At 45.2% G+C, this 20,370-nt stretch overlaps 1 protein-coding gene across 1 annotated transcript in view; it reads right to left on the bottom strand.

The window, feature by feature from the left end:
- Nucleotides 1-2,402: 2,402 nt before the first annotated feature.
- DDX54 (DEAD-box helicase 54) overlaps nt 2,403-20,370 on the bottom strand; it is a 560,256-nt gene continuing 542,288 nt past the window's right edge. The window contains exons 18-20 of the mRNA XM_069619243.1: nt 4,239-4,343; nt 3,553-3,650; nt 2,403-3,224 (exon numbers count right to left, since the gene is read on the bottom strand). Coding sequence (XP_069475344.1) covers nt 2,974-3,224; nt 3,553-3,650; nt 4,239-4,343 — 454 coding nt within the window. The 3' untranslated portion in view covers nt 2,403-2,973. The remainder of the gene's footprint in view (nt 3,225-3,552; nt 3,651-4,238; nt 4,344-20,370) is intronic.

The following is a 20,370-nucleotide window of genomic DNA, read 5'->3' as shown; positions in this document are numbered from 1 at the left end:
AGAGCTCACCTTTTTGAAATTTTGACCTGTAACTGATTTCAGCATGTTGGTGGGCCTTGTGAGAGGAGCTGGAAGGTGCAGGATAAAGCAGATGGAGTGATCCAACCAGATGCAAGGGTAGGTAACATCATCATTTAATTTAAGTTTCCTGGTGACCAGCCAGTCCAGAATGTGCGAATTACCCTATAGTGGGGTCAGTATTATTGATTTCATGGTCGCTATCCGTTAATGCTGGTTCTAGGTTTACTGCCTCCTTATCATGTGCATCTCCTTTCCAGTGGTTGAGGTCACCCAAAAATAAAGTTGACACATTTGGGCTGATAAGGTTATTGAGTAGACCGATGAATTCCACATAGAAGTCTGGCATATTACAGGGGGTGAGGGGGGAGAATGATAAATCAATACAATAATAACAGAGTTGTGAGGGGAAGGAGTCATTTTGAGATGTAGGATTTCACATCCTCTGCAGAAAATGGTAGCAGGAAATAAACCTAGATTGGATGTGGAAATGATGGCTACTGCACCCTCGCACCATCAAGACAATCCACACTGTAGAATGTGTAATGTGGGGGGTGGGAGGGGCCAACAAAATGGAGGGTCCACTAGTGTCTTGGATGCAGGTCTCTGTCACACAGAATAGGTCTGCTTTACTGTGCACGATGTAGTTGTGTAAATCTTGTGCATGTTTTACCAGAGAGCGAGTGTTAAGTAGGGCGATCTTAAGTGTATTTGATATGGCCCCCTTCCTACCGAGGTTACTTCCTGTGTCAGATATTCCTACTAGGTATATGACCCAGCTCTTTATGTAGAGGAATTGTGGGGCGGGTCCTCCTGGGACTCCTTTCTCTCCTGGGTTAGCCAAGGGGCTATCAAGAATGGTTCATTTGAGTCTGTCAATTAATGCCAAACAATCCAGGCGGCGTGTCGGCAAAGATAAAGGCTTGTTCCTGAGAAAACCAATAATCCAAAACTTACTGTAGTGATCGATAGTATATGATCAGGAGAGGGCAACCACTAGTAAAGCGCCTCACCACCGAGTCACGTCGAGGACCAGCGAAGACCGGCTTGGTGCTGAAGCGTCAGCGCTGAAGCACCTGAGGAATCAATAAATGAGGTACTAAGGATATTGGGTAGTGTAGTTCTACAACCAGTTTCTCACACTTGCCAACAAGAATGCAGCAAGGTATGTTAGATGAAATTATTTATAAATGGGTAGCAAAATTATTTTGTATATGCAACGATATTTGCTTATGAGAATGAAATGGTATGAGTGTGTATTTGTTTTAATTTCATTTACTTTTTTATAGATTTGTTAAAGTTTTGTTAACTAATGAAAGAAAGAAAAGAAAGACTGTGGACTTTTTGTGTTGGCACATCAGAATGTTTGATCTGCACCAGCCCTTTGAATTTGTTGACCTTTGAAACACTGAGCACTTAACTAAGTGCCTGTTTGGTATAAGAGTGGTATTTCCTAATCTTTTGGACCCTGTATTGAGAACCTCGCTGGCCCCTACCTCACGTTACACCCCGACAGTTGCGACCATCATGCAGGCACCTTCTGTGTTGTATTTTGCCACCATCCCGACACGTTTCATATCCATTTCATAAACGTCATTGAAATATCCTTTGGTATGTGGTCTCAGTTGTAGAAAAACAGCGACAGGCAGACATTCTACCAGCCTTGTCCAACACCATACATGTAATATGAGTGCTAAAAACAGCCATTACTACTACAGAACCGCATGTTTTAAAATCACTATCAAACATGTGCATTAAGGAACTGGTCTAGAAAGTTCCCATAGAATATAGAATGTCACCTCTATTTTATCTGTACTTAAATTCAGCAAGTGTTTTTTCATCAAATTATTCGATCGATCCATTTAGTATAATGTCAGGGCGTGCAACTCTCCAGTGTACTGTGAAGATAATGTCATCTGCATGAAGCAACAATGATACAAAGCAAACAAAATACTTGAGTAGTACTTTATAAGGGACCCAGCATTTGTATCCTTACTTTCCGCTATAAAGGGCCCACCAAAACAGAATCAGAGGTTTAAAGACTAACTAGACTAACTAGTGGAGTGCATGCTCAGACAATCCTGTGACTTTCCCTTAAGTGCAATGAAGAAATAACATAATTTACAGTGTCACACGGAGCAGATAGATCTAGGAAGGCCAGTGTGCTGATATCGCTTCAACCAAGGCTCAACAAGCAAGTCCACCAACCGGTGACAAGGTTAGAAGCTAGTAAGTAGAATTAATGAGATGCTCCAGTAATTGTGGAACCATCGACATTTCAAAGACATTTGAAAGAATGGGGACAATCATGAGTGTTGCCAGGAGAGCTATGAAAATGGCTATATGATGACTGTCAGCAAAGGAAATGTTTAAGAGCCAATAAAGCCATTTTTCAGACTTTATTGTACACAATTATGGTTGCCAGTAAAGGATTTAGTCTGTCATTAAATGTTTTATCCAAGAGTACACTGCAGAGTAGACCACATAATACTAGATTCTAATAGCTTTCTCCTCAGCTTGCGAAAACACAGAGGAGAACCTAGCCCTCTCCAGCTGTACTGCTCTGCTTGGAGACAGAGCACAAAAGCATCTGTGTATCATACAAAAGTAGAATTGTGCATAGCCATGCTGTGCACCATTTTATTCACGGCAGCAGTGTCTTTGGTTACAAACATGAGCATCTTGTGGCCAAAATATTTAATTTAATCAACAAATCGTCTGAATTGTCTGCAGCACTAAGGTTCTTGAACAAGGGGTGCTGGCACTTGATGGAAAGAAAGTGTTGTAACATTGGGAAGCCCCTATACGATGTCCCGGTGTCTGCCCTGCTTGTCCTCCATCCATGTAAAAAGGCATATCTACCGTTCTCCTTGGTGGGACTGCCAGACAAGCACGCTGGCCTCATCTGGGTTCTGAGATGTCGCAACTTCTAGTTCTAGGTAAGGGTGGGAGGCCCTACTTGTGTCGTCCTCCACCCCTTTTGCCAGGCGCACCACGTCCTCGCCCACTTCCAAAGGTGTTTCGACGGCCATCCTGCATTTTAGGCCGATTGTTTGCCTTGAGCCGCTTCATCCCGCCACTCTGCAAAAAGCGCTGTTTTTCCTGGGCCTTCCTCTCCTTCAGGATCTGCTGCTTGCTCTTCAGCTCAGAACGTGGCTTACGCTGAGAGCTAGGTATCCTCGCTGTGGAATTTTGACGTTTCGCTCCTAGGAGGAAACAAAAAAAGGTAAGGAAACAGATTATGTACTTAAATCTATTCAGTGAAAGAGCAGAATAAAGATTATACAATGAGGAGAAGCAAACAGCCAAAAAGAACACGTGGGGAAAAGCACAGTGAGGGCAATGTCAATCACTAGCTTGAGTGCACAGAGGGAAACAGCATTATGAGGATGGAGTTGAATATGGAGATTAACAACAAAAAAAACATGCTGGGCTGTGGATAAATTATAAATGCCCCTTCCAAAACAAGGGTGTGACATCTGTATGGCAGTTTTTGCTTTGCCATGACCCTAACCTTTGGCAGAAGCACATTACCTCTTCCCCTCCGTCGTCCTCCTCCAGCCTTGCTTCGCATCTCCTCCTCCTCAGAGTCCCGATCATCAATCTTGTATTTCTTTTTCCAGTCCTCGTAGCTGGTGCAGAATGAAGGAAGGAAACAGTGGAGTAGAGCCACCACAAGCTCCTGCACTGAATGCATGCCCTCATATTGCACCCTGTGCCTGCATATGCTAAATATTACTAGTAGAGAGACACACAATCCTCAGCAAGAATCCACTTCAACCTTTCCTCACTAGATGTAGGCTCTATAAATAAAATTTAAAAAATGAGCGTCAACATCCAACTGTGCATCTCAGAGTCTCCTCCTCAAACGCATGCACTAGCATACGTCACCCAATGCCTTGCCTTTCTCACATCCCAAATATTATCTGTACACTTCATCAATGCTCAATACCAGCCAGCATTTGCACTACTGCTGGCTCTGTGCCACAGATCACTTACACTGACAAATCATTGCTGTCTGTACCTTTTACCCAATGCCCCCTCTATCACTGCCACCGGTGGCCCTCAAACAATACCCCTTTCACATGCATACTCATTTACTAATTACTACAAGTATAGTTCAGAAAGAGAAAAAAGCATCTCATTGACCCAATCAAAAAGCTCACTATAAATGCCAGGCATCTCATGGTAAAAAACATCACATAAAACTGAAAGGATACATGTTCTTTTTGTATGAGCTACTGATTAATCGTCCACTCTCAGTCTTTATCTTCTTCCTGTCGTCGTGTCCAGTCTTGCCCACAAATTTCTTTTTCTTTCGGTCCCTGTAAATAAACAAAAGATCAATATGTAAAACTAACCTTCCCACAGCCTTGAGCTGTGATGGAAGGGACTAAAACAACAAAAGCCAACGTCCACCGAATAACTTCAGCATTCCCAAATTTCAGCTTGATACTTCATCCCACATAGAAACAGGAATTTAATATAGCAGGTACATTTCCTTCACTACATTTCTCCAATCAAAATACCTTTGCACATCTACAGCATGGTCCTTTTTATGAAGGGCCCATATATGAAGGGCCCATTTCCAAAAGTCCCATGTGTCTGTTTCCAGAGATCTCTGGTTACAGGAATAGCTTGGCCAGAAAACGTTCACTAGCTTGCAAGATGCCCACTCAAGGGAGATAAACAGAAATTGCTAGATTAACTCCATTTAAAAGCAGTACCAACATATGTGCTGCATTTAACGACATCCAGAGGCAGAAAACCTTGGATTTGTAGACCCATCAAAAGAGCTTAAAATGTACAAGGTTTGTCTGCATGGTCTTGAGGATTTTGCTTGGCAATATATGTGCAGAATTTACATGTTACTCACCGGAGTGACTAACATATTCCTAGTCAATAGTCCCCTTTCCTCCACCGTGTATGGGGCGTCACTCGCTAGGGACGGGAACAGAACCCTTTTCACCAGAAACAAAATTGTCTTTCACTTTAAATTTAGTTGCACGCAGTGGTGTGGCCCTGAGAGCATGCGCTCCCTTGACCACGCCCACCGGTGCCCCACCTTGGTCCCTTTTGATGCGTCGGCTGTATTAAACTGCCTATGGACGTTGCTATTCTTGGGGGGTGGGATGTATGGAGAAAAGAGGACTATGGACTAAGTACATTAGTCACTCTGGTGAGTAACATGTAATTACTCCTACGTACATCCTCTTTCCTCCATCCTGTATGGGCGATTACCACAGATTGAAGCCCTGGGGAGGAGCGCTTTAAGTTTAAGCAGAGATTTCACAGCACGGCTTGGCCAAAGGCTGCGTCAGCCCACGCACTGGCATCCAAGCAGTAATGCTTGCAGAAGGATGATGGAGGCTCATGTTGCCGCCCTGCTAATGGCTTGCCATGGTACGTGTCTCTGGTAAGCAACTGCTGCTGCCTTGGCCCTGACAGTGAGCGTGCATGAGTTTTGGAAACTCCTTTCGCTGCACCTTATGAGCTTCTTAAAGGGCCGCGACCATCCATCTAGCTATTGAAGCTGGTCTGCCCGGTTTTGCCCTGCCAAAGATGGCAAACAGGGCGTAGGACTTGCGAAAATCCCTGGTCCTATCTAGGTAGAATTTCAATGCTCTCCTGACATCAAGACAGTCAAAGGAGCTTTTCGGTCTCATTCATGGGATTGGGAAAGAAGATCGGGAGCACTATCTCCTTGTTAAGGTGGAACGATGAGACCACCTTTGTGAGAAAGGTAGGAGGAGTGTGCAGCACTACTTTGTCTCGATTAAATGCTATGCAAGGCTCTGTAGCTAATAGAGCCTAGATCTCGCTAATTCTGCAAGTATGAGGCCCACTAGGCTTGCCATCTTTATTGTGACTAGTTTGATATCTATGGCCGCAATGGGCTCGAAAGGCTTATGCGCAAGTGTGCCGAGGACTTTGAGGTCCCAGACCAGGTGTGGGCGCCTCACGGGTGGGTACATCCTTGTGAGCCACACTAGATGTCTTTTCACCAATGGGTTGGAATTCGAGAAATTCCTGTCTGAATTTCTGTAGGCGCTGATGGCTGCCAGGTAAGTCCGACATGTATCCACCTGGAACCCTGCCTTAGCGAGGTGCGCTGAGAATGACAACACCTGATCTAGAGAGCATGATAGGGAATTTACTCCTGCCTTCCTGGCCAATAAGCAGAATCTAGTCCATTTGCTTTGTATTGCTTGCACGTAGCATTGCTTCTAGCGCCCTGAATGATTTTCAGATTGTCTTGAGACAAATTGAGGTGCTTTAGCGTGATTTGCTCAGGGAGCAGGCTGCTAGGGCTAACCTCTCTCGGGAGGGATTAACAACCGTTACCCCTTGCAGCATCAGGAGGGATTCCATACCAACAGGAAGGGGAACCGTAGGTTTATCTGACATTTGCAGGAGGTCAGAGTACCAAGGCCTAGCTGGCCACTGTGGCGCTATCAGTATGAGTCGCAGATGGTCAGTTTGTCTGATTTTGCTGATGACCTTGTGAAGGAGAGAGGTTGGAGGGAATGCATCAGCCCACATTCCGTCCCACTGTATCTGCAGAGTGTCCCCATTGAGCCTTGGCCCTGACACCCCCAGGACGCAAACTGCTGACAAGTCCGGTTGCGCTCCATCGTGAACAGGTCTAGGTGAAGGTGACCCCCCACCTGCTGAAGATGTCCAGAAGTACCTTCTTGTTCAACTGCCACTCGTAATTGTCAGAGCCCAGCCTGCTGAGTCTGTCTGCCTCTAGGTTGGACTATCCCGGGAGATCAACTGCCGAAATCCAGATGTTCTGCGTGATAGCCCACTTTCATATGCTGATTGCAAGCCTGCACAGGGGAGGGAACCTGGTGCCCCCCGTTTGTCGAGGTAGTTTATTTATTTTATTCTGTCTTGCAGTACAAATTTTACTTTTAACGCAAAACGAAAACAAACAGCAATCTTAACAATTCATCACAATTTACACTTGTATAAAATAAAACACTAAAAAAATATTAAACAATCGCACAGTCAACATCATGAACTAAAAATCCACTGCACAGGCCTTTAAAAACTCTAAAATACGAATAGATCGCCGCAATTCATTACAGTTTATGATCCGCCTCCACAATTCTTGTCTGTAGGGATAAAATTCCTAGCTAAAGTTTGAGTCGGCAGAGTCCATACACTGGGGCACTGAACACAAATGCTTTAGAGTCTCTATATGCTTGTGACATTGGCGAAAAAGTCTCTTCTCCCGTGGGATATTCTTCCGTCGTCCCAGGATTTCTTGCGTTAGCCCAAACTTTAGCCTCAGTCTTAGAATTTGAAGCCTAAAGTTCCTTGTGGGATACTTTTTCAAATAAGGAGGAACAGCATTAAAGTTTTTACTTGTCCAAACGGAATGATCACCAAAACATTGATCTTGCAGTAGACATTCTCTTTAGTTTGCCCACACATATCTGGACAGTTTTAACTGAGTCCGTCCCAGTTCTTCCAGAGATACACCTATTGCTTGCAGTGTTTTCAAACAATCAAAAGCCCAGTCTTTCAAAACCATGCATGAGCCTTTCTTCCATACAGCGTGCAAACACTCAGATTGACGCAGCCGGTGGGCACAGCATTCTTGCAAACAACTGCAGCTTCCTCCAGACAATCAGTCTGAATGGGAAGCTGACCTAGTTCATAAAGTATCCCCACTAGTGGGACTGACGGAGGTAACCGAGGAAGCCCTCGCCAGATTAACCCTTCCAATTTTGGCCAATCCGTTTGTATACTACTTGTATGGGCTCTGTATATCAATTTCGGCACCATTTGCTGTTTATACAGTTTTACAACTGGAAGATTTGAAAATCTCCTGAAATTAGCATCAAATAGGCATAATTTAACAAGTGCTCTCAAGAAATTGGCCTTGAGGTCCACTGCAAGTTCAGGACAATCAAAATGATCATAAACGAGACTGGTGTGAAACATCAGAACAAAGATCTAAGCACAGGCGTAGGAGTCAAGCACCGCCTGAAGCAAGAGCTCTAAACACCTTGCCTAAATACCTGGAACTATTTCCTTGTAACAACAAAAGGAAACTATTCATGATATTCCGATTGAACCTATTTCAAACAAAGGAAGTGGTAAATCTCAGAAAGAGAGGAATTGTAGAGGACGAGCTATGTAGATTTTGTGGAATGACAAATGAAACATTGAAACATTTTATATTGTGCTAATTTAAGAGACTTAAGAACTGTCCACTTGGGGAAGGTGAAGTTAGTCAGAACATCGCTAAGTGGAGATTTGTGGAGTCGGATGAATGAAGGAAATAAGCAACTAACATTTTCTCTAATATCTTGAAGACCTAGAAAAGAGACTAATTGGCAAGATCTGAGTGTCTAACCAGCACGATATGCTCTGAAAATAATAGACACACTAAGAGATAGAGTTTGAATAAGATTGTATTTTTATATTGATTTTATATGAAGAAATGTTGAAAATGATTTGGAAATATTTTAAAAGTTTGTAATGAACTAATAAAATGTGTTTTAAAAAAGTTAAAAAAATAAATAAACTGGCAAACCTTAGTATGTGAACTTGCTGACCACCTCAAGGCTACCAGTTTTTAACTTCCAGGGAGATATTTTACATTTCTTCCTACCACCTTTTAACAAAACCTTTGATTTCACTGTATTTAGTGAAAAATCCAAACTGTCCAAAAACGATTCTACTGCAACCAGGGCTCTTTGTAGGCCTGTAGCGGTCAAATCACAAATTACAATGTCACCTGCGTACAGTATTATATCACCTGAGCTCCCAGCCTTGGTGGATTTAGTCTAACTTTTTCAAGTGGCCCGATAGACCCCATAAATAGAAACAAAAAAGAAAAGGGGCAGGCACACACCCCTGGCGGAGACCCCCATTTGTCTCAATCCATGCTGAATACCCTCCAAAGGCATCCAACCTCACCCTGATTCTTGTACCTGTGTGCAATGCCTCAAGTATCCCCACCAACGGGGGTGGACAACTCTGTTCAAATAACTTTTTCTAAAGCAAGGCCCTGTTTACATGATCAAATGGCTTGCTGATGTCCAGAAAGGCCAAAAAAATGGTTCTAGATTGGGCTTTGGCTTGCTGTGCAAGTAAATCTAGCACAAAACTATTTAGTGCTGTACCCATACCCTGTCGGAACCCGGACTGATAAATATCAAGGGAATTAGATTTGCGCGCCCATTGTTGCAGCTCTTTAAGGATAATTTTTGCAAAAATGTTGTTTGAGCCGTCCAAGACTGATATAGGCCTGTAAAATAGAGGAGACGACCTATCCTCACCTTTGAAAATCAAATTTATAGTGGCAGCAGACCAAGTTTTGGGTAAACTTTATTATCATATATATACATATATATGTGTACAGAAAGCAGTCTCTACCTTGTGGTTTAATTAACTGCCAGAATCTACATGTGGTGTTCCCCGACATACAAGCCAACATCTTTTCAGCGTCATTGATGTACAACACAAACTGCCTCCCCTTCATCCAATTTCTGTAATCCTGGCTTAACCTACTTACTTCCTCCGTGTAGCCAACCAGAGAGGCCTTCTTTAACCTCCTCACTTCTCTGTGCAGTTCTTACAGCCCTGGATCGCTAGATCAAAGGCATGAGAACCACCCCTTTTGTGCACCCCCTTCTTCAACAATTTGTAGGTAGACTACCCAGAACCTCCCGTATTGTTACCGAAAAACCTGCAGCAGAATTTGTCGAGGTAGTACATGCAAGTGAGTTGTCTGTTTGAATACATCAGAACTGTCCTTGACCATAGGAAGGAAAGCCTTGAGTGCTAGCCAGATGGCCATAAACTCTGCCCAGTTGATATGATTCTGCTGTTCCTTTTGGACCAGAGCCCAAGCACCATGCAGCTGCCCAGAGGGACTCCCCATCCCTGGAGGGAAGAGTCTGTGGTAATGGTATGTTCTGGCTTTGGCTGCCTGAACAGTTTGCCTGCCATGTCTTGCCTCCACCACCCAAGAGCCTGGAGGAGATGAGCTGGTATGGTAACTGGTGCTGATTGAGCTCCAGTTTCTGGGCTCCATGAGGCTGAAAAATGTAGCTGCAGCCTCCTCAATTTTAGCCTGGTGTGAGGTACCACCAGGGGACACAAGGACATTATCCCCAACAGGTGCCAATACGGCCATGGTTACAGTTCTGCTGAGGAAGTAACCTGTCGCCACCCTGATTGCAGCTACTTTTTCTGAATATCCCACAAGAGTCCCAAGAACACAAGGGTCTGTGTCGGCTGTAGATGTGACTTCTGGCAGTTGATTGAGAAGCCTGTGTCATATAGTGTGTTCATTAGTTTGGAGGTTGTGTTCCTGGCCTGCTCTGGTGACTGCTCTGACAAGGCAGTATTCGAGGTATGGATAAACGTGGTGGCCTTCTGCCCTGAGCATAGTGGCCACCGCGTTCATAAGCCTTGTGAAAACCATTGGTGCCGAGTTGAGGCCAAACGGTAGCTCTTTGTCTTCAAAGTGCAGTCCCATGATCCGGGAGAGGGACTGAAAGAACCCCTTATGTGATGACTTATGTTTCCTCCGCCGATGCCAACAGGGAAACCAGTCTGGTTGCCTGGTTCTGTCGATCTGAAAACCTCGGAAGCCACCAAACGTTCGACCCCTGTCTGATCGAGCCTGCCCCCTGCCCAAAGCTCTTGACCGCTGGCTTTGTAAGAATGACCAGTGATTTGGTGGTCTGGGCGCTGCTTTTCTTTTTATCCAGCTCTTCGCCTGTGGTGGAATGAAACAAGTCACCCTCTTCAAATGGGAGATCCAGAATTATTTGTTGGACATCAGGATTAAATCTGATGGTTCTAAGCCAGTTTGTTCGCCTCATGTCCGTTGCCATACATATTGCTCTACCTGCCGTATCAATGTGTGCAACGGTGGCCCTCAATGTCTTGCGCCACTATTTTGGCTTTTGCCAAGCCAGCCCTAAATGAGGCTTGTTAGTGAGGTGGCAGGTCCGGGGGAAGTCGGCGATTTCCAGCCATAGCTTTTGATTCTCTGCCACCAGGATGGCATCGGCCTGCCTGAGGTGAAGACCAGTGTTCGAGAACACCTTTTTGCCATAGGCCTCTAGGACCTTCTCCTCCTTGCCCAACAGCACCGATGTGGATGCATTGGTTGAAGATGCCTGGAGTTTGGCATAGATAGAGGCAGCCGCTATAACTGATGATAGGGGCTGATGGTGCACTGACAAGACTAGTGAATCGCCCTCCACTTGCCTATACTTCCCATCCAGCTTCTTTTTGACTGGTTGTGTGGAGTGTGGGTTGGTCCATTCCTTTTTAGCAAGGGTCTCCACATCCTTCTGCAGAGGTATACCGGATCTAGCGTCTGCACGGAAGGTGAGGACTTCTGCCAACACGCCTGCTTTGGGCTGTTCCTTCTGCGGGGAATGCCCAGGTACTCTGCCAGTCCAGCAATCCTGTTGTGGAACACTCTCGCAGAAGAAGGCGTGAATAACTCTTCTTGGTCTGTGTCCTGCTTGTTCCCAGTGTCTGAAGGGTCTGTGGGGTCTGCTGGTGTGCTACCAGGCAGCAGAGTGACAGCTGGAGGCGGAGGCAATGCAGGCATCGGTTGCGGGAGTGATGTGTTTCCGCTTGGAGCTTGTGGCTGTAATGGAGCGTTTGCGGCATGGGAGGGATCATGTCCTGTACGATACCCTTAAGAATGCTTCCCATTTGTGGCGACCGCATGTTAGGAACTTATCGAAAAAGTGCTCCTGACAGGCTGGTTGAGTGTGTACCTGCACGGGCGCCTGCGTAGGAGGATTTATGCAAGCTTGTTTGGGGGCACAGGGGGGCTAGATCACAGTCACGCAGGTAGCTTCATGTAATCAAAGCCATTGTGCTATGGTACTATGGTCAACAATGCTTGCTTCTCTTCAACAATGGCCCATAGCTTGTCGTTTTAGCTTGATATGTTAAAGAGCTATGTTTGAACTGCTTTTCAGCAGGGTCAAGTGTTCCTCTATTGTATGTATTCCTTTAGGGAGGGAGTTCCAGAATGTTCATGCGATGCTGGGAAAAGCTGATGCACCATATTTTTTTTACAAAGAACTTTTGGATTCAAGGATTATGCCATTGGTAGATCTCAGGGTTGTATTTGGTCTGCAGATTGAGGCTTTTGGTCTGTTGGCCGTAAATTGCTCTGCGAACAATGGAGAGTGTTTTACAGATCATTTTCTTGACTGGCAGTCAGTGAAGAAATCTTCTTGCTGGCCTGTGTTCTCACCTGCTGAGTCTTGATGCTGGTTTCTGAATCCACTGTATTTTTTTGGTGAGGTAGTCAGACATGCCAAGGTAGGTGCTGTTGGCACCCTTGATTCTTAACATGACAAGTAAAATAATCGCAAGGGCTCTGTGTGGAAAAGTTAGAAAGGGCAAGATTTCATTGATAGAAAGTAGGTGGAAGAAACTTCTTTACTATAGAGTTAACTTGGGGTCCCAGAGTTCGATCGCTGTCAGAATTCCGAGAATTTTTACCACTTAAGAGGGTTCTGGTTTGGTTCCCATTTCCGATAACCAGGGTGTAGGTGGTAACATGGGTGGTGAGGCGTAATCATGATTTCAGTTTTACCCGAGTTGAGTTTAAGGTTGTTGCGCATCCATGGGTTAACTTGCGAGGGGCAATTCACAAGGGTTTGGGTTTATGTCCTTGCTGGTGGTTATGTTGTAGATTATTTTAGTATCATATGTGCAGCTGTAGCATGAACATCCTTCTCGATTGAGTTTCATGAGATGATCAACATGCACATATGCGCGATGAGGTGAAAACAGGGAGCCAGGATTTCATCTATTGTAGCTCAATGTTGCATATCCTAATTTCAGTTATTCCTTTGATGAACATTGCATGGTCGACTGTCAAAAGTCACTGCAAGGTCTAATATTATCAGGGTGGAGGTGTTCAGTTTTGGGTCATACCAGATGGCGAATAGTGCACAGTCTCTCTTAGGCCTGAAACAAACTTGCGTTTGGCCCAGTGTGTAGTTGGTTTTCATGTGTGTAAGGATTTGTCTTTATATGTAGGTTTTCAGCAGTTTGGTGACTAAGGGATGCTTGATATTGTCCAGTTATTTGTGGGGTAGTCTATGCTTCCCGTGGGATCTTTGAGAAGAGGTTTAATGTAGGCAGATTTGAAACTCCCCGGAAAGATTCCTGCTTCCAGCAAAGGGTTCATGAGTTTGTGGAAATATTGTGAAGGTGATTCTCTGCTGAAGATGTTCCTGTAGATGTCTGGTACGCAAGGCTCTGTTGGGGAGCCAGCTTTGTTGCTTTCCTTCACTAGTTTAATAAAGTTTTCTGTGGAGATCGCTGAAAAGCATTTGTCCTGTGGTCGATTGTGGGTGGGCGGAGGGGTGCATTGCAGATGATATTGTTGCTCATGTCCTTGGCCATATCGTGTATTAGTGAATTAGTCCATTGGTTCCTCTTGTTCTTTGTGATGTTGGTTTGAGCGACGAGTATGGGCCTTTGCTGCTTCCGAGACTTCATTGAGGGGGTCCAGTAGGTTGCATATATGGTCGATATAGCTTACGGGATGCTTGTGAATTTGTGATTTAGTACTGTGTTGTCGCACCAGTCTTGGGTGATAAAAGGTGTGTTTAAGCGGGTTGCTTCTCTTCTTGTTCTTTGATCATTTGTTAGTGGTGTTTGCTACTTCTCTCTCAGTGGAGGTGTGACTTCTCCGGTTAGTCGGTTGTGAGGTTTTGTAGGACAAGTAGTATCTCAAAACAGTGATTTTGGCTGAGATTTTGTAAGAAAGGATCTCTCCTTTTAAGAGGTTTTGCATGAGGTTTACCAGAGTATTTACATTCCATGAAGCAGTTGGTTGGGCTGTTTGGCTGTCTTAGCAGGTACTTTGCACCTTTGAGGTTCTTTCTTGTCCGGCTGTCTTTCTGAGCTAGGAATTGGTTCGTGAAATTGGTGTACAGGGAGAGTTGGTGCAAGCAGGCTGCCTGTATCTTGTAGGGCATAGGGTGCCTGTTGATTGTCTTCTGAGTGCCTCGAGGTTAAGTTGGTTACTAGGAACGGATTAGATTTGGTGCAGTGTAGTTTAGTTCACCAGTTGTAACAACCCTTGTGGTGCCTTGGTTTGTCAACTGTCTGGTAATATCACAGTGAAAATGCCAGGCAGCAGGAATCAAAGAGGTGTTCTAGTGTCATAAGGGACTTTAGGGATCAAGTATTAGACAATATCTCAGCGGAAAAGCCAGGAAGCAAGTACACTTGTAGTGTGTGCTATCAAAAACAACAGGAAGTCCAGAGAGCAACTATTGCAGTCAGGCAATATCACTTTGGGCAATGTCACAAAGGTTTTACCCCAATGTGGAGACGCAACTGAGCCATTATCAACCAGGGGTCTTAGGTAGAATTTCCTTTTTGGGTGTAATTCTCCCCACCTTTGAGTCCACCAGCATTTTTTGCTTGACTCCTGGATTTGTTTTTACCAGTTCTCCTGAGTGAGTGGGAACCTTTTCCAGACTCAGTCTCTTACTCTAGCTTTGGAAACCTTTTTCCAACCGTTTTGGTTGCATCTTTTTGGAGTCATGCTTTCCTCGAACATTTAAGGCATCTGCAATTTATTATTGCAGCACCAAGCACTTTCTGTGCAGTGTTGCTGGGAGTTCCTTGAGCTGCCCTTTTGAAAAACATTACCAAGGACAAGGGTATTTCTTTTCATCCTACTTTTGCTTTTCTTTTGTGATATCAGCCCACACTACCAAATGTGGAGTGCTGAGGGGGAACACATTGTATCCCTTTTCTCACTTCTTCTGTAACTTAAACTTTCTAGTTACAGAGTAGCTGATGGCAGTGGATGATTTTCTACCGATCTTCGTGAAACGTACATCGCAGGCTGTATTCGCAGCTGTGTAAGGGACACATGGGGCACCCTTGTTCAAAAAGGGTGCCCGTCTTCTTTTTTCACCACCTCACAATGGCTTGTCCTTTCTTGAGACTTCTTTTGCAGACCCGGGTGGGAGTAGTTCCGCTCATTCCTTGGTCTTCGTCAGGCTGCCATAGGGAAGCCTACCGAAGGCGCCACTGTGTCTGGGAGGACAGGAAAGTGGGAGGTCAGGAAACTCCTCAGGTCTTTGTCCTTCGTCCTTCAGTGTCTCTGCTTGGATTCAGTTCTGACTGGGTGTCTGGCTGTCCCAAAGTGTGACTGTAGCATGCATGCCGATTGGCTGGGTTCCTGCACAAAATACGAGGGTCTTGATGCTGAAGCCAGCGTCGACCACTGGAAGAACAATTTTGAAGAATAAAGAGGAAATCTGCAGCTACCTTCAGCGATAGCCAAAGCCGACTGAGTGGCTGCTGCTGCTCCAGCCCGCTCTTTTGTCCAACAGGGAAGATCCAGACCAGACTATGACCTCTCTTGGAATGGTGGGCCTAAGCAGTCTTGAGACCAGCCACAGCTTGAGCCATCCCACAAAGTGCTGCGACTTTCCAGGTCTGCAATACCGAAATAACCTGTGTTAGGGAGAATTGTCAGAAATGTGTCAATTCCTCTCTACCTTAGAGACCCCCAGCTCTTTTGCTGGACTTTAGGGCTTTTCATTTCTAACCTGGAGAGAGCGAGACCTTTTCCCCCACTCTCTCATGTATTTTTTCTGTGATTTATACACTGTTTCTTTTGACTTAGGAGTCTGACAAACTCCATAGGCATCATCTTTGCATTTGTGACACACAGCACCTTCAGTGCAGTGGCACAGGGAAGTCTTAAGATTTCCCAAAGGTTTGAATACTTTCTCCTGGTAAACTACCATTTCCAAGAGCAGTGACATGAAATTGACTTTACTTACATTTTGTAACTTTCTAGCACACACTATCTTACAATAGAGTGCTGGAGGGGTTACTTAGTATCCACTTTCTCTAGTTTCTCATGTACCGTTTTTATGTTACCCTTTCTTCAATTAATGGCTGGTGGCAGTCATTTACTTTTTACTACCATTGATTTTTACTGCGGGCTGCATTCGCAACCACAATAAGGCACCCATGGGTGCCCATTTTGTCAAAATGGCCCCGGTATTCTTTTTCTTGTCAGAAAGGTCCTTCTTGAGATTTACTCTGCGCACCAAACCAGGTTTGGTCCTCTTGTTTGTTTTGAATTTGGCGGGATTCAGGAGTGAAGGGCTCCAGTAGGTCTGGCAGGGACAGGAAGAGAGGGAGGTGCCCGAAACTCCCTATGCTTAATCCCCTTGGTTACAGGAATGCACCCAAAGGTGATTGGCAGGCTGGCTGTCTGGCAAGGACAGCCACCACGCTGTGTGTTTGACAGCTAGGCTGGAATGAATGGAAGAAACCTGCAAAAAAGGCAAGACTGTTTGGCTTGGAAGACAGTCGACAACTGGACGAAGGAATCCAAAGAAGAACTTGAACTCGTGGCCTGTTGGTTTGCTCAGTGAAGCCCTGCTGCTGTGCTGAAGCTCTGAATTCGTTTCGACTAGAGAAGCCCTGCAAGGACGACTTCTCCCCTTGAGTTGGTGGGACCAATCAACTCGTTTGGACATCCTCTCAGTGCTGGCTGTACTTCCACTGCTGCTGGAACCAAAGTGCCAGGGAGAGGAACACCAAATCGAGTGGATCGCTTTTACGTCGGACCCGAGCACCAGGAAGATCCTCCGGACTTCCCTGAAGCAGTATTAACCAAGCCTGAGCCACCTCAACAGAGTGCTGGACCCCAGATGCGAGGAAAGACCGAAGTGTTATCCAAGAACCGCAGTGTTGCTATTTGCTGTCAGGCGCGAGGAGCTGAAAACACGTAATGCTGGTGAATTGAAGTTTGCCATTGCTGCTGCTGATCTTCCCATTGCAGTGCAGGAGTCCCCAGACATCCTCCCTCTTGTCCCTATGACTGAGGCCCAGGAACACCAGGATCTGCAGTGCTGTACAGGAACAGAAGCCAGCCGGAACCATTTCTTCTAACCAAAGGTACTGTAAAGTCTAAGAACTTACCTCTTGTTTTGTAGCCTTACTTGCTCTCAGTTGAGAAGCAGAGTTGCTTACAGCTTTGCCCCTCACAAGCCTCGCAGTGCCTTGCCCTTCAAGTGAATCGTATTTCTACGAACTTTTCTAAAAACATTGTGCAGTACTTTTACTTACCTGCAAAGAAGATCTTCAGCTCCCCTAGACTTTGTTCAACTAACATTGGCTTTACTGGCTCCCTGAGGGACTCTTCTTGCCTTTGACTCTGTGCCTTTACAATTCCCCCAGGAAAGGATTGCATTTACTTGACATTGGAAGGTTTTAAAAGTACTCACCTGTTTATGAATCATTTGTTAACTGTTGTTTGATTCCCATATCTAACTTTTTCACCAAACTCAGTATTTGTCTAAATGTACCAGTGATAAATCAATGTCCACAGTGTCCTAGCTATTTAAGTCACCTGAGAGTGTAGGAAGTGTGTGTCATCCCCAATGGGTATTATCTGATTTAGAGAAACTAAGAGTGTGTTTTGAAGTGTATTATAATTGTTACATGTGTTTGCTCCCTTCTGAAGAAGGCTTATATAACTGACTGTGAAATAAATTAATAATTGTTTAATTAATGAGTCTGTATTTGAATAACTGACACTGTGAAACTCTTACAACCCTACTGCACACATTGACCCCTCTTGAGATAAGCCTGGCTGCTGAGCCACACTACCATCCTCTGTAGTACAGACTTATACCAAAGGTTGGGTTCCTATTGCCAGGAGGTCAAGGTTGCTATAGTCTTTCAAAGGATACTGCACACAATCTTGCCTAACACCCTGGGACCACTGACACGGCTTTGGTGCATTGTCTCATCAAGTGCAGTGCAGGCTGCAAATTTATGGGCATCTGTCTGGACATACAGAGACTCCATTCCATCATAGAAGTCTCCTCAGCTGAGTCGTGGACTGAGAGAAGGAAGAAAGTCTGCCGGGCGAGAACCTTTGCTGCCACAAAGCCTGTGTCGAGCCTCCACAATCATGTGCCGCAAAGATAGTCATGTTAATAGGGATTCTTTATACCTATTTAAACATATTATTTCAGATTTAGTAGAGCATGTAAAGTGGCATTATGAGCCAAGAAGAGCCACAGAGGGGAAGGAGGGAGGGTTTGCATGTGAATCCATGCCAGACCCATGCTGTAGAAGAACAAGTTAGTTACTTGCCCCTGGTAACGTTCTTTCGACTGGATGTTCCTCCCACGTATTCCTCAACTTTGATATTCGATATCCAGCTTCAGCAGCTTCTGAATTTTTGTTCGGCAGAGGGCGCTGTGCGTCGATGCAGTCGACTCGATGTCCCTCGAGAGCCTGCGTCCCGAGCTGGTCATCATCATCGAAGACATATATAGCACGCGCAGCGCCCGTTTGCTTCAGTTTGGGTTTTTCTTACAGGAGAAATACCTGCACAACCACGGGAATGACCGTACTTCCAGCAATACTACTATGAAATCTAAATGACCGTACTAACTATGAAGGAGCGAAAGCTGTAATAGCATGGGAAATTTTAGTGTGGGGGAGGTTGGGAGGGCGATGAATACATGGGGAGGAACATCCAGTCGAAAGGACGTTCCCAAGGGTAAGTAACTTGTTCTTTGACTGGATTGTGTCCTCTCACGTATTCCTCATCTTTGATAGAGAGACTCCCAAAGCAGTATTAGATCTGGTGGAGGGAGTAAGAATTTTTGCTTTCTAAAGGTTTTCATGAACCGAATGCAGGACTTTTTTTTCCAAAGTTCCCATCCTAACCGAGAGAAGACTCCAGGCAGTAATGTTTTGTGAACGTGTGAATAGTAGACCACATTGCTGCCTCACAAATACTCTTTATCGTTACACCCCTTTGTAGGTCTGTAGAGGTAGCCATGCCCCTGGTGGAATGGGCTCTTAATCCTTCAGGAGGACCCTTGCCTGCCAATCTGTAACATTCCGAAATTGATAGAATAATCCACCTGGATAATGTCTGTTGCGTAACAGCCTGACCCAGTCTGTGGCCTGTATAGCCAATGAAAAGCTGATCATCAATGCAAAGTTTTGACAGATTAGACACAAAAGCTCAGAGCTCTACGTGGGTCCAACCTGTGTAATTTCTCCTCTTCCTTACCAGGATGAGGTGGGGGATAGAAAGAAGATGAAACAATATTCTGCCCTACGTGAAAATCAGAGATGATTTTGGGTAAGAATGAAGGCTTAACCCACCAAACAACCTTATCCTTATGGAAGATAGTAAAGGGTGCCTTGGATGAAAGTGCCTGTAATTCACTCACTCTACGGGCTGAAGTTCGAGCTACCAAGAGAATGGATTTAAAGGTTAACAACCTTAATGGAGATAAGTGTAAAGGTTCAAAGGGTGCACACATTAGACATTTTAGTAGCATATTAAGGTCCCAAATTGGAACCTGGAAAGGAGATGGGGAACACATTGGTGAACCCCTTTAGAAATAGTGTCACCAGTGGAATCTTGAAATATGAACATTCTTCAGACGAGCGCACAAAGATGTTTAGTGCTGCCAAATAGCTCTTAATAGTTCCAACTTGGAGCCCCAGATTGGCAAAGGCTAGTAGAAAGGCTAACACCTCTGGTGTTTTACACAGAAAAAAAAGGGTCTACATTTTTGTCTCTGCACCAGTTGCAGAATTTGAAAGCAAAATGTCCATTACGTCATCCGGGAGGTCCCAATCCTTTTATCTCAGCCTCCCAGAAACCATGCGTGAAGGCTGGGTGTTTTGACCTCTAGATGGAGAACCTGACCCTCCTCTCGCGAGAGAAGGTCCTCTCTCAGCAGAAGACGTATTGGAGGACCTCCTCTCGCGAGAGAAGGTCCTTTCTTAGCAGAAGACGTATTGGAGGACAGATGGACATGTCCAGAAGGTCCGAGTACCATGTCCTCCTGGTCCAATCCAGGGCAATTAGGATCATGTGTTTCCTGAGCTTTTTTAACCCTCCTGATCACGTGAGGAATGACAGGGACTGGAGGAATCTCGTACAGGAGTGGAAACTCCCAGTCCATTAAGGACGCGTCCTCTAGAGCCCCTCTTGGGGGAAATTCCCTGGAGCAGTACTGTTCACACTTCCGGTTGACACTGGTCGCGAACAGATCCACTGGAGGGGTTCCCCAAAGGGTGAAGATCTCTTGAAGGACTTCCGGAGCTAGTTCCCACTCGTAGGAGACTGCTCTGCCCGCTCAGAGCGTCCATGGCCGCATTCTCCTCTCCAGATAGGTGAACTGCAGATAGAGTGATTCCTTCTTGAACGGCCCAGTACCAGAGCTGCATTGCCTCTCTGCACAGTGTTAGTCGTGCACTTGTGCTGTGCCTTTGCCTTCCTCGCTGCCGCCGCCAACACCACCGAGTCTGGTG

This window comes from Ambystoma mexicanum, chromosome 10, assembly GCF_040938575.1.
Source record: "Ambystoma mexicanum isolate Mex_15411 chromosome 10, UKY_AmexF1_1, whole genome shotgun sequence".
NCBI lineage: Eukaryota > Metazoa > Chordata > Amphibia > Caudata > Ambystomatidae > Ambystoma > Ambystoma mexicanum.
The sequence above is the reverse complement of the archived record's forward strand: the minus strand, read 5'-3'. Positions and strand labels throughout refer to the sequence as shown.